The 12,048-nt window shown below is 30.0% G+C and overlaps 2 protein-coding genes across 5 annotated transcripts in view; one reads left to right on the top strand and one right to left on the bottom strand.

Moving 5' to 3' along the window:
* The window catches only part of LOC108752531 (high affinity cAMP-specific and IBMX-insensitive 3',5'-cyclic phosphodiesterase 8A-like), a 19,885-nt gene extending 14,615 nt beyond the window's left edge, over positions 1-5,270 (bottom strand). For 2 of the 4 annotated variants that reach the window (XM_018493378.1, XM_018493381.1), the window contains exon 1: positions 1,850-2,994. In XM_018493378.1, coding sequence (XP_018348880.1) covers positions 1,850-1,946 — 97 coding nt within the window. In that variant the 5' untranslated portion in view covers positions 1,947-2,994. Of the gene's footprint in view, positions 1-1,849; positions 2,995-3,659; positions 4,153-5,207 lie in introns of those variants that run through there. The other 2 variants (XM_018493379.1, XM_018493380.1) reach the window with 2 other exon arrangements.
* Positions 5,271-5,336: 66 nt separating this feature from the next.
* On the top strand, positions 5,337-8,408 carry LOC108752532 (protein Cep78 homolog). Its single transcript, XM_018493385.1, has 6 exons — positions 5,337-5,534; positions 5,823-6,049; positions 6,703-6,932; positions 7,119-7,303; positions 7,387-7,782; positions 7,876-8,408. Exons 1-6 carry the CDS (start codon positions 5,481-5,483, stop codon positions 8,296-8,298), a joined length of 1,515 nt encoding a protein of 504 aa, XP_018348887.1. The 5' UTR covers positions 5,337-5,480; the 3' UTR covers positions 8,299-8,408.
* The last annotated feature ends 3,640 nt before the right edge of the window (positions 8,409-12,048 follow it).

The raw sequence follows: 12,048 nt of genomic DNA, 5'->3' as shown, positions 1-12,048 counted from the left end.
AACAAATTATTGTTGAAAGATTAGTGAATGGATTATTGAAAGATAATTTATTTATTTAAAGAATTACACACACACACACACACACACACACACAAACACAGATATAAGTATAGAATTGGTACAAGTGATAGAATTACAAAAGTCCTCTTGAAAGCGTTGGAGAACGATTAACCTTCGTCCTAGAATCAATCCTTGAGAACGAAATATTATACGGCCGCGGCTAGCATGACATTGCGTCGCGCAGACTCCTAAACGAAAAAATAGAAACGCTTTGCTACAAGTTGCTCCCTTTCGTACATCTGATTAATTCATGTCTCGAACGATGACTCCAGTTGACACACGCACGGCGTGGTCGGTCGTAGACTAGGTCAAGGAGAATGACTGTTACCTGAAGTCCACCTTCCCCGCTCTTCCTTCCCATCTCTTTATTGAAAGGCATCCATCAGACGGATGCATGGTAATGTGATTTCCATTGATTATTCTTAACTTTTGTTAACGTTAAACCATTACGATCTTTATGATTAGAAAGTCGGAAGAAAAAATAAAAATTTATTTGAACAATAAAATCCCGTTTCGCCGTATAAAAATGTTGAAATAATAGTTTTCTTCAATTATAATGGAACTTTTTATTATTGTGTAATGTAGAACTATAGTATACTCAGTAGTTCGTAAAAGTTGAAGTAACGATTGATTATTGTAAATATCAAACGATTATGTATACATTTTTTAACCAAAAAGATAATTTTAATATAAATGCTCTAAGACATACATAAAAAATATTATGTTAAGAAACAATTAATAAGAAATGAAATAGATATAAATAAATAATTATTTTCTATGACAATTACAAATTTATGTTTTATCAGTTGAAAGTAAACTAATAATATAAATTAAATTGTAAGTAATTATATTTATGTGTGTGGTGCAAATTCCTTTTTGTCATAATTATTATGTGAATATAATGCATATTTATGTGTAATTGACATAATTATAAGAATATTAACGATAATGTAGATTTTAGGCATATAAAAAGCACGTGCATTGGAAATTCTAAAAGCTTTCTTTTGCTATCAATTGAAGCATCAAAATATGTATATCTGAGATATAGATTAAATTAATGCAATATAGAAAGACAGAAATAGTCATTTAAAAGGTAAATTCTGTAGGAGTGTAATGTTGCTTTAAGCAGCCGTAAACAGGTTATACTGAACAAACACAAAGAATGTAATCATCCAGAAGTCGACCTTCGAGAGAAGATTACTATGCTTCGACGTTTGAAATTCTCCAGTCGTATATTATATGTCTCCAAGAACCGAACACGTGCAAACTTGATTACATTTTGCAATCGAAAGGAAGCACTTAAGTTTTACATCAAAAGGATTTAGTTGGAGATGGATATAAGTTGTTTGTAAATTTTTATTTTATAGTCCAATCATTAAAATAATCAATGCGGATTGCGATACATTATATTTATATCTCTATATTATTTATTAATCAAAATTATTAAATAATCGATTAATCTAAAATATAATTTTTTAGTATATTTTATCGTTACGTTTTTTTGTAGGAAATCATATAGCAAAACATTTTTTTTTTTAATTTACAGTTGCATGAAGTGTGAAGTAAATTATGAAATGAATCATATCTATTTTCACAATAAATTACCAAAAATTATGTATAGCTTTGCATTGTTATATAAATCATAATGTAAATGTCTGTCCAACTGTCTACATCTTTTATAAATTCTGATTTCCAAATTTAAGCTTACATAAACATGGAACAATTTATATTCTGATAAAATGGGAAATGATTGAAACAAAAATATGTTAGAAGAAAAAAAGTAACGTACCGCTTATAACGATAGAACTGCTAGTTTCCGACGATGTACTCTTCTCCTGCTCGACTTTGCCTCTCATGCACTTCAGTACACTAATCTTGCATCCCATTCTTAAGACGAGTTTTCAGTTCGCGATGAGCCTTCTTGTTATCTCTCACATTGTCGGAAATTTCGGAAAGCATCCGGCCAGATTCTGAATCGTCAATGACAGCCGCGACAAGTATCGTTAGGTTACCTTTCATCGAAGGCGATTGGTAGAAGCAAAATCTCCTCTTTTTCATTTAGAAAAAAAATAAAATTGCTGAGAATTTAACATTATTTAATTGAAACGTGTGCTTACCGTGCACGCGTGTGTGTAAAAATGCACGCTCATGCACCATATCAATTTGCTTATCTCGAGACCGAAGGAAACAGTCCTCTGCGCACTGATTTTGCATAACCCAAACATTGATTGTGCGGATACTATTTTACATTAATTAACGTACATAAAAGATTGCGCTAATAAAGCCGAGACTAAACCACTTTAGAATGATATGCTAAATCGTTAAATTACTCGATTAAATAATCGAGTAATTAATAATGAGTACTGGTGAAATTTATGTTGCATCAACTGGGATTTTTTTCAATCACTTGGAATTTTTCACTTTCAAACAGATTTAGTAAACATTCGTAACGTTTACAATATGCGATAGTTATTAATTATTCATTAAAAAGTCAGACAAAACGTTTGCTCTCGTTGAAACAAACAGAAATTTCGCGAAAACTCTGCAACCGTTAACGATTAAGTCAGCATTGAACGCGCGTCAAGACCGAGGCGAAGATTTCGCGTGTGCGAGGTCATACGTCAGTGCAATTTTCCCAGTCAGCTTTATCTTATCTTCCACCGAAAGTGTCTACATGTAATTCAAAAGTTCCGCGACGCATCTCAAATAGCTGTATCACTTGGCAGCCACATAACTGTATCCTCGGCATGCGCAATTAGAGACATTCTGCAGAGATAGCCGTTCACGTAAATCGTCCGATTACGCGTTGTGTGGGCATGAAATGGGCAAATAGTGTTGTGTGCATAATTACCAGAGACACTGTTTTCATAGTGATACAAATCTGCAGTTCCTATACCAAGATACGGATATTTAAAGTTTAAAGTTAAAGAGATAGATAAGACTTTTAAGATAATAATCTTTAATAAATAAAAGTTTTTATTATTTTGCTATCTTGAAATGTGTTATGCTCATGTAAGTAAAAAGAAAGATGTAAAAGTAATATTTATTATATTAAACGTTGGCAGCTACTTTTTTTTAATAAAAAGATAATCCAAATTATTTTTTACTTTAAATTTAATTTATATGATTATGCCTACAAATTAATAAATTTAATTAAACATCCGTTCAATAGTATTTATAGTAATTATTACTATTAAGCATATATATATTAATTATTAATATTAAATTTTGCTTATCACTTTACAACACTAACATTTACATGTAATTATATTTAAAAATATTTATTAAAAAATATACGATGACTCCTGCTGAATTTAAAATAAGACGGATGCGACTTATGTCGGTTCGAAACATCAAGATAACAAATAAAATGTACATGTTTAACAATCAATTTGATGAATAAAAATACACTTGAATTGTTCGATAAAGAAGAATAAAGCCGTTAATTGCACTCGGAAATAAACAATGATAACAGGCCAGTATGTTTGTATAAGCATGTACGTATGTTTACTGAATGTGCCTATCACATATTTTTTAACACAATATGTCAATCGTAGGTCGTTCAAATGAGTCTCTGTTCTAGAAGAGGCGATCCTTACATCCGATAAGATTAACTTTGTAGTCTCGTTAAATTGCGTAGAGAAATTTTTTCTTTTTCAAACGTTTGCCTCGCGCTGAAGTAGATGCGGTGCAAGTAGATACGGAACACTTGGTCAGACACGGTTCCGCGCTAACTCCCGACGCGTATTCGGCATATTCAAGCGGCGTTTATTTCGGCGACTGAAGCAAAGATAGTGGGACAGAGGTGAAAACTTTTCATTGAAGACTTTCATGATGTCACGTAACGGTTGGGATGACGACGATTTCACAGTAGGCGAACAGTAGGCATCGCGAGTACTCCTTTGTCAGGCGACACGGCGCTTCGAGGTGTGCGCGAGATTTTAATGAAGATAGAATCGGGGGTAGGCAGCACAATGGCCTCAGACTCACTGGCTAAAGTTGTGCGATTTCTCGAGGACGTCTTTGAAATCGGCGTATCTCATTCGTTCAAAGTCTTCTTGTCCATCGTCATGCATCTGTCTCATGTTTTTACTTTAAATAATGTAACAGAGCAATATTCATAAACATATATGAAGATACCGTGTATAAAAGATCCACGCGTGTTTCAATTATAAGCGCTAATTTTAAACTATTAATACTCACGGATAATAGAGGGAGGGATAAGTAGAATTTGCGAGTAGCAAATACAAGATGTCGGGGAATTATCATTGTAAATTTAATCGCTTAACACGACGTCGTTTTTTATAAGGCGACTATTTAGGATCGTTTTAGAATTTCCGTGACGTAAGTTATCTTTACACAAGTGCTTATCATGTGTTTATATATCTGTTTTATTTCTTATCCTTTGTTTTTTAACACGATGCTTCTTGTACATTTAATGCAAATTCTCAATTTCTGCTCGCTTGATAAGTAAATGCACGAGTGCATTCACAAGAACGGTTGAAATTGTTTTGTATAATAGCAATTTTATAATGTATATTATTCACATATTTTATCACATTCTATGTGACAACATTCTTTTATCTTATAAATATATTCTTATGCATTTTAAGAAAAAAGTTTTTATCTTCTTGTCTACAATAATTTTCAATATTCTATACATATATTTCTCTAATATAAATTTATTCTTTAGCCCGGATCTTCATACGGGCAACAACGCTTCGACACCAAACGCTGATTGGTGAAAAACGGGTGATGGAGGTAAATTTTACCCCCACAACCGGGTTTTCACCAATCAGCGCTCTGTGTCAAAGCGCTGTTGTCTATATAAGGATCCGGACTTATTCTATATATTATAAATTTATCTATTATTTCTTAATATTCTTAAATCTATCTAATACACAATTTTGTTAAATTTTTGATAGAAAATAATTGATCTCTATTGATTGATATTTTATTATTTTTAAATATATTACTCATCCAGTTTCAATATTTCTGCATATGTATTATTTATTTTTCCAAATAATTATTCTTCTTTCTGACTGATCTTATTATTATTATTATTATTATTATTATTATTTATTATAAATATATGATATATATGTATATAAATAGATTTCAATAATTTCATCATTTATCTTACCTACCATTGCACTGTTTACGAATGTCTAAATAAATTATAACTTTAATTCTGGTTTTTATTACTCATATTAAATTGCATTTTTCCGCAATACCATTAGTGGAATTTATAAAGAAACAATTGTCATGCCCTCTACTAATAGTAGCGTTCAAATGTTCGATATTTTTATATCAATGTCCATTCAAAACGCGTAATCCGTCATCCAAATTTTATTTCGGTGAAAATTATAGGTCCTTAGGGAATGTGAAATTCGTAATCAGATAAAATTACACGTGACATTATGCAAAATTGCGAACATAAAAGTTCTAATGGATTATTTGAGTACACATACAAGGTTTGTAATTATGAAATTTTTTCAAAACGTATAAAACTATTAGCTTACAATTTAGCCATTCTAATTATACTTTGAAATTGTTAAATATATTGATATTGTTAAATAAAAAATTCACTTTAGCACTTATAAAAAATAAAATAATTAAGATATTTAATTTCTAAAAATTTATTTGTAGATTTGATAAGTAGAACAGAGATTGTGTTACTTCTGTTTAATAACCTCTTACCAATTATTATAATTTTTTTTTTTTTGAAAAAATATAATATTAAAGACGTATTTTTGATGAAGGTGCTATGCCGCGAGAAAAACGTAAAACCTTTGCCAACCATACAAATGTATCTGCAAAAGAACTGCTTGCGATTTTGTGCTGATTATATAAATTTGAAAGACTGGTTGCCACTATTGAGCAGTATAATGGAAGATCGAAGTCTGTTTAAAATTCATGTATTTAGTCAATGTCGCAATAAAAAGATTAGAGAGAAAATGGACACAGAAGAGAAACTTAGAAAATTATGGTAATTGAAAATACATTGAAAATTTATTTAATTTGTGATAGATATATTCCTTTTAACTTTAATATTAAACGACTTTAGTAATTAAATGAAAACATGTTTAAAAATTTTTTTATTTGTCTAGAAATAATAAATATTAAATCATTCTTATATGATTCTTATACATGAATCTTAATATAAAAAATTATTTGAAATTTCTGATATGATTTTCAAAAAATCGAATCTCTTAGATTTTTTAATCTTTTGTGTAAATATTTAAAATACCAATTAAAATTGTGACAAAAAGATAAATAAATTACTTTTTTACAAAGTAATTTTATACACTTAAGAGAAACGTAAATTGTTCATATAAAAAATAATTAATATAGAGAATTAAATTATATCTTGTATTCAATAATTTTAACATTTCTCAAAATAATTATTGTTACAAAAAATATTTGAATATTTGAAAATATTTTAATATTTAAAAATTAAATACTAGGAGTATTTGCTTTTTTCGAATACTACTCGCAGTAAGTTTAAGCTTGCAGGTGACGTCGCGACAAAGGGATAATCAGAGGGAGAATTAAAAAATATGAAAATGGCAAAAAACGATGATATATAAACTCGCAAATCGTAAAATGGCAAATGGATTGGCATTCTACTCGCACATTCAGGAGATGCGCACGAAAGGACCGACGGCAGCCAGTATTGTACACGAATTGTCTTCTACAATGCTTCGTTCATTCCGTCGCAGACTGTCTGAAGAATTCGTTGATGATTACCAGCCTCATACTTGATGGTATCCCGCTGACACCCAAGTATTTAAGGATCCTTGCTGATGGCTTGGTAAACAATCGTAATCTGCGAAACTTGTCATTGGCCAGATGTCGAATAGGCGATATGGGTTCGTTAAAATTTGTAAAATATTTGAATTGTTTAAACCACCAATATAGATCTGACATATCTACGTATTTCGAATTCAACTTTCTCTTATAAATTTCTTTATAAATTTATAAACCTTTATAAATTTTAACTAGTGTAAAAGAAAAATGAAGATAATAATATATTTGCACTTATGTCGTTTTTATAGGATGTTATATGCTGTTGGAAAGTTTGCAATGTAATTCAAATCTTCACGTTCTAAATCTATCGTCATGCTGCCTTACTAATAGAAGCGCTACGTGTCTGTCATTTTTCCTCAAAAAGAAAAAAGAAGATTTGTTGCAAAATGTTTGGAAGGAGTCAACATTATCTCGTGATGCTCGCACAACGAAGGTATGTATCAAGAAAAAATTATTCTAATTAAGACATCACGTTTTTAATTTTAATTATTTAACACATTTGCATTCACATTTCAGGAAGAAGGATTGCAAGTACTAATACTTGATAAAAATCACCGATTTAGCGATACTGGTTTGAAACAGTTGATACGTATATTGAAAAATGACTTTTGGCTCAAAACATTATGTCTACGATGTTGCGGAATTACTCAACGCGGAGGAGAAATTGTGTTGGAACTTTTGCAAACAAATAGCGTACTTACGCAGGTTGATCTCAGAGATAATGAAGTATCGGCCGATATATTGCAAATTATTTGTAAGTTTCTAAAGAAAAGGAAAAACAAAGGGGAAAGAATATCAATGAAGAAAAAATTACTGAACCACAAGCATTTCCTTGTACAAGAAAATATGGTTCCTAAGGACAGATCTTGTCAGCATGCATCGAAAGAGAACAGATTTCTCAAAACTCAAACTGTAAATTAAATTTAACATTGATTACAATTACGCAAATAACTGCTAGTGAAAGTATTATACACTCGATTTATATAATATACTTTTCTGTTTTAGCATGGTCAAATAAAAATGCAGAAAGATAGCATTTTACAAATGCAAAATACCAGACATGTATGCAAGTTGAAAAGAAGTGATAAAAAAAAAACATTGCACACACACACTGCAATAAATAAAAGTCATATCAAGTGGTATAAAGCAGACGAATTAAAAAATCGCTTATCTCTCATGATTGAACACAATCAGAACTTAATAAGGGACTTAGAAACGAGTACTAATTTTCTATTGGAGGAAAGAGATCGCCGTTTGAGTGCCGAAGAAGTATATCATAAAATACAACCCCAACTGAGGAATCTCAAGAATAAAATTGCTATGCAAAATTCTATTCAGTCGAATATGCGTTACGAAAATCAAGTTTACGCAAATCTACAAAACGTATTTAATGATTTGAAAATATCTACAAATGGGAAAATAGTATGAATGGATGACAAAAGTCTTAGCGAAGAAGCTTATGGAAACAAAATTAAATCTAACATTTGTTATAATAAAAATCAACCGTTTAAAAATGGCATTGTTCAATTTGTTCAGAAGACACAACTGTTCAAAATAAAATTATAGCATTGATAATTTTAAAAATTTATCTCTTGTGTAATTATGTTATGTTGTATATAATTTAATGTAAAATGTATGTAAGTAAAAATTTTACGAATAAATAAATCAATTACCTTAATTATATTTTTTATAATATCTATACATTTTTCTAATATTATTTATACTTTCTCTTATAATTTATATATAATAATTATAATTATAGTGTACAATTTTATATTTTATATAACAATTTATTGTACACTAAAATTCTAATATATTTTTGGAACAGTCAACTCTGCGGCAATATCATTATTTTTCTTCGTTTTATGTTTACAAGTATATTACATACAAATCTTATTCTCTCTAAAATAGATACAAGTAAGGGCATCTATATCAGTGAACAAAGAACGTGAGCTCCGTTAATTGGATCAATAGGCTGTACCGAGCAGTAGATATATTATCTTCACAATGTTTCCTACGATTGGTGTTTCTAACGATTAATTTAAATGTACTTATAGTCGGCAATGTACCGTTGTACTGTTATTACCATCAAAGAAAATCGATTTCTGTGCATGGGCTTAGAGTACTATAGTCACAGAAGAAGATACAATATCGACACTTGATACTCTCAGAGTTCTAATATTGATTCTAGAGAAATAGTACCTAAAATTTATGTTCTCCAGGAAGAAATAGAAACTAGCAGAAAAGACTTATCAAATACTTATTGTACAATATCTTATGCAGCATTTTATATAAATAAAAATATATTTGCTTTGTATATACAAATAAAGAAACAGACGGAAATCCATTATACATAAAACAAAAAATTTTTTTTTTATTTCCTAAAGTCATAAATCAATTAAAAAATATATTTCTTCTATTTTAATTTTTCTAGCGGAAACTAATAAAACTGTTTAGTGTATTAGTTACATTTGCTGATTTATTAATTATTTTGTAAAAATGAATTGGAATATATTTTTTTTTTATTACATAATGAGAAAATAATAAATAGTTTTAAACTATTATATAAAGCAAACAGTGTTTTAATAGTATATTTCTTCTTCTTATTTTATTCCTCTTTTCTTCTGAAATCTGATTTTGCTTTTATAATTCTTTTGCAATACAATATACTAATTATAATATTAAACTATATATATAATTTGGACAACAGATAATTTTATAGCTCATAGATAGTACAAGCTATATATTTAACGTACATTTGTCTTTATTTACTCTTATTTAATTTTATCAACGATTATTGTAAATTTTTTTTTTAAATAATGCCGAATTATGTCAAAAAGATTCACTGAGCAAATTTCACTATATCTAATTTTAATTTTAGCTTGCCACTGTAATTACTACAATTAAACAAGAATCTCAATTCCTTCGTGATTTATCTTGGTAAGATAATAAGGTTTTCTGACTTAACATTCTTCAACTACTTCGTCGGCTACTTTTCCCTCATAATCTCCTCGCGCGATAAAATTACTCGCATAAAATTACTCCTTCTCTTCTGATTATTTTGGCACTGACGAACAAACGCTGGAAACTTTTCAGCCCCACTGACGCGGGCTTATGCTAATGACAAGAATTCTAATCGCAGATTATAATTGTTAATTCGTTAAATGATCCACAACTTTTGTGTATTTCCATTTTGCTGCGTAATTCCATTTAAAACTGGTTGACTTATGTCCGATAATAGTGTTTCTTCTTTTTTATATTAGCCAAAAAATTGTATCTTATTCTGGAAAGTAATCGTTAACTCATTATCATTAAAATAAAAAAAAATAATTTAAATTTGTATTTTATATTATAACGTAGACTCTACCTTAACAATTTTATATTACCTCAATATTTTATATTATTTGTAAAAAATGTGTAATTAAAAATTATATATTAGTTAATTATAAAAATAAAAAAGGTAAAATTTCGAAAAATAATTATTGTGTTCTATTTTCTAAAATCTCGTAGCTAATTACATTTATGTACCTAATGATTTATTTACATTTAAGAAACTTTCAATTTCTGGTTCGTATTTTTCAGATTTAAAATTCTAAAATTTTGAAATCGTAATTTGTGTGTGTGTGTGTGTGTGTGTGTGTGTGTGTGTGTGTGTGTGTGTGTGTGTGTGTGTGTGTGTGTGTGTGTAGAATTAATGTTTTTTTCTTATATGATAATTATATTCATTTTCTTAATATTTTATACATTTTTTGAAAGACAATAAAATTGAATTATTTTAAACATAATAAGATAAATATAATAAGAGAATATTTGAAGGTATATATTTTAAAAAGAAAATAATATAAAAAGCAGTTTTGTGGAGAATAAATTCCATCTGTCGAACGTTCGTCGGCTGTGCATGCCAGCACTCGTCGCACGGCCAGCTGCAATTAATCCATTTTATAGATGCTGACGATGTAAATGAAGTTTCCGGTCGAGTGTCCAGAGTGGGAAAAGAGTGGATGGAGAGAACTGCGCTGATGCGATGGAAAAGGGAAGCCAAACCGGCCCGTTCGATGCTCGTAAAAAAGACCGTGGCTTTAACCGTCCGGTTGTAAAATCCACTGGAAGCAATTAATAATAACCGCCCTTCGCAGTTCTCGCCTGAACGATAAAGCGAGCTTCTCCGCCTTTTCGGAGCGCAATCTTATCGCAATGAGAGCATAAACGCCGCAAAAGATGTTTGTATCAACTTACTTTATTTACTGTAATTAACTATGACTATTAAAATATATTTAAATATATTCTTAATGTTTGTCAAAAAATATTCATAACTTTCATATCACTACGTGATTAGAGAATAATATAGAATAATAATTTTTTTATTGTTTATTTTTTGAAATTCAACAATAATTAGTGTAATAAATATTTAATAATAAATTTGATAATTCACATTCATTGAGAAGTGCAACCAAGTATTCGTAATAATGCATCGAGAGATTATTTTTAGCGATTGACGTGCCACAGAGAAATATCACAATTATTCAGTTGACGAGTCACAACGACTTTTCTCGGAACACTCAATCAGACAGTTTTGTTTTGAGATGACGGAACACAATTCGCGGACAAATCGTAACATCGTGTCGAGATATCGGAGGAAGCTCCTGTCGGCCTGCAGGCCTTTCTCGTCTTTTCTTGACTACCGGCGACCTTAGCTTGGTGATGGATGAGAGGACACAGACTTTGCCGACAGCGCAATACCGTACAGAAGTAAAAGGAGACATGGACACAACACGTGCAATTCGAAATGTTATACGTTTCCGTGTATACGTTTCCACTACGCGATATTGCCACACCGAATGGAATGAGATAGCGGCAGGTAATACGTAAAAGGCTAGGAAGAAAGCAGTTTGTAAATACGCGCCAAGATAAGATTTCTTTGGGGCCTATCTCGAAAGAAAAAGTATCCTATCGCGATTGCCTCGAAGAACCTTCGGTATAACAGTGACATTCTGATAATTCTGAGCTTTGTAAAAATATATAGAGAAACAAAACCAATCTTAATATATATTACATACAATAATACAATTTTATATTATTTAAAACTAACAACTTTGTATTATTAAACAATTTTGTACTATTTAAAACTAACAATTAAATTTAAAGGCTCCTATGAATTCTAATTCAGTCCAAAGAGCT

Source organism: Trachymyrmex septentrionalis, unplaced genomic scaffold (genome assembly GCF_001594115.1).
Source record: "Trachymyrmex septentrionalis isolate Tsep2-gDNA-1 unplaced genomic scaffold, Tsep1.0 scaffold60, whole genome shotgun sequence".
In the NCBI taxonomy this organism is placed as follows: domain Eukaryota; kingdom Metazoa; phylum Arthropoda; class Insecta; order Hymenoptera; family Formicidae; genus Trachymyrmex; species Trachymyrmex septentrionalis.
Note: the sequence above shows the minus strand (reverse complement) of the source record. Positions and strands in the feature narration are given on the sequence as shown.

Bases quoted from the DNA above. Each gene is read 5' to 3' on its own strand.
- LOC108752532 (XM_018493385.1), top strand. From the start codon at position 5,481: ATGCAAAATTGCGAACATAAAAGTTCTAATGGATTATTTGAGTACACA. The intron at 5,535-5,822 runs GTTTGTAATTAT...TTTTTGATGAAG, and splicing joins TATTTGAGTACACATACAAG to GTGCTATGCCGCGAGAAAAA. The intron at 7,304-7,386 runs GTATGTATCAAG...TTCACATTTCAG, and splicing joins GTGATGCTCGCACAACGAAG to GAAGAAGGATTGCAAGTACT.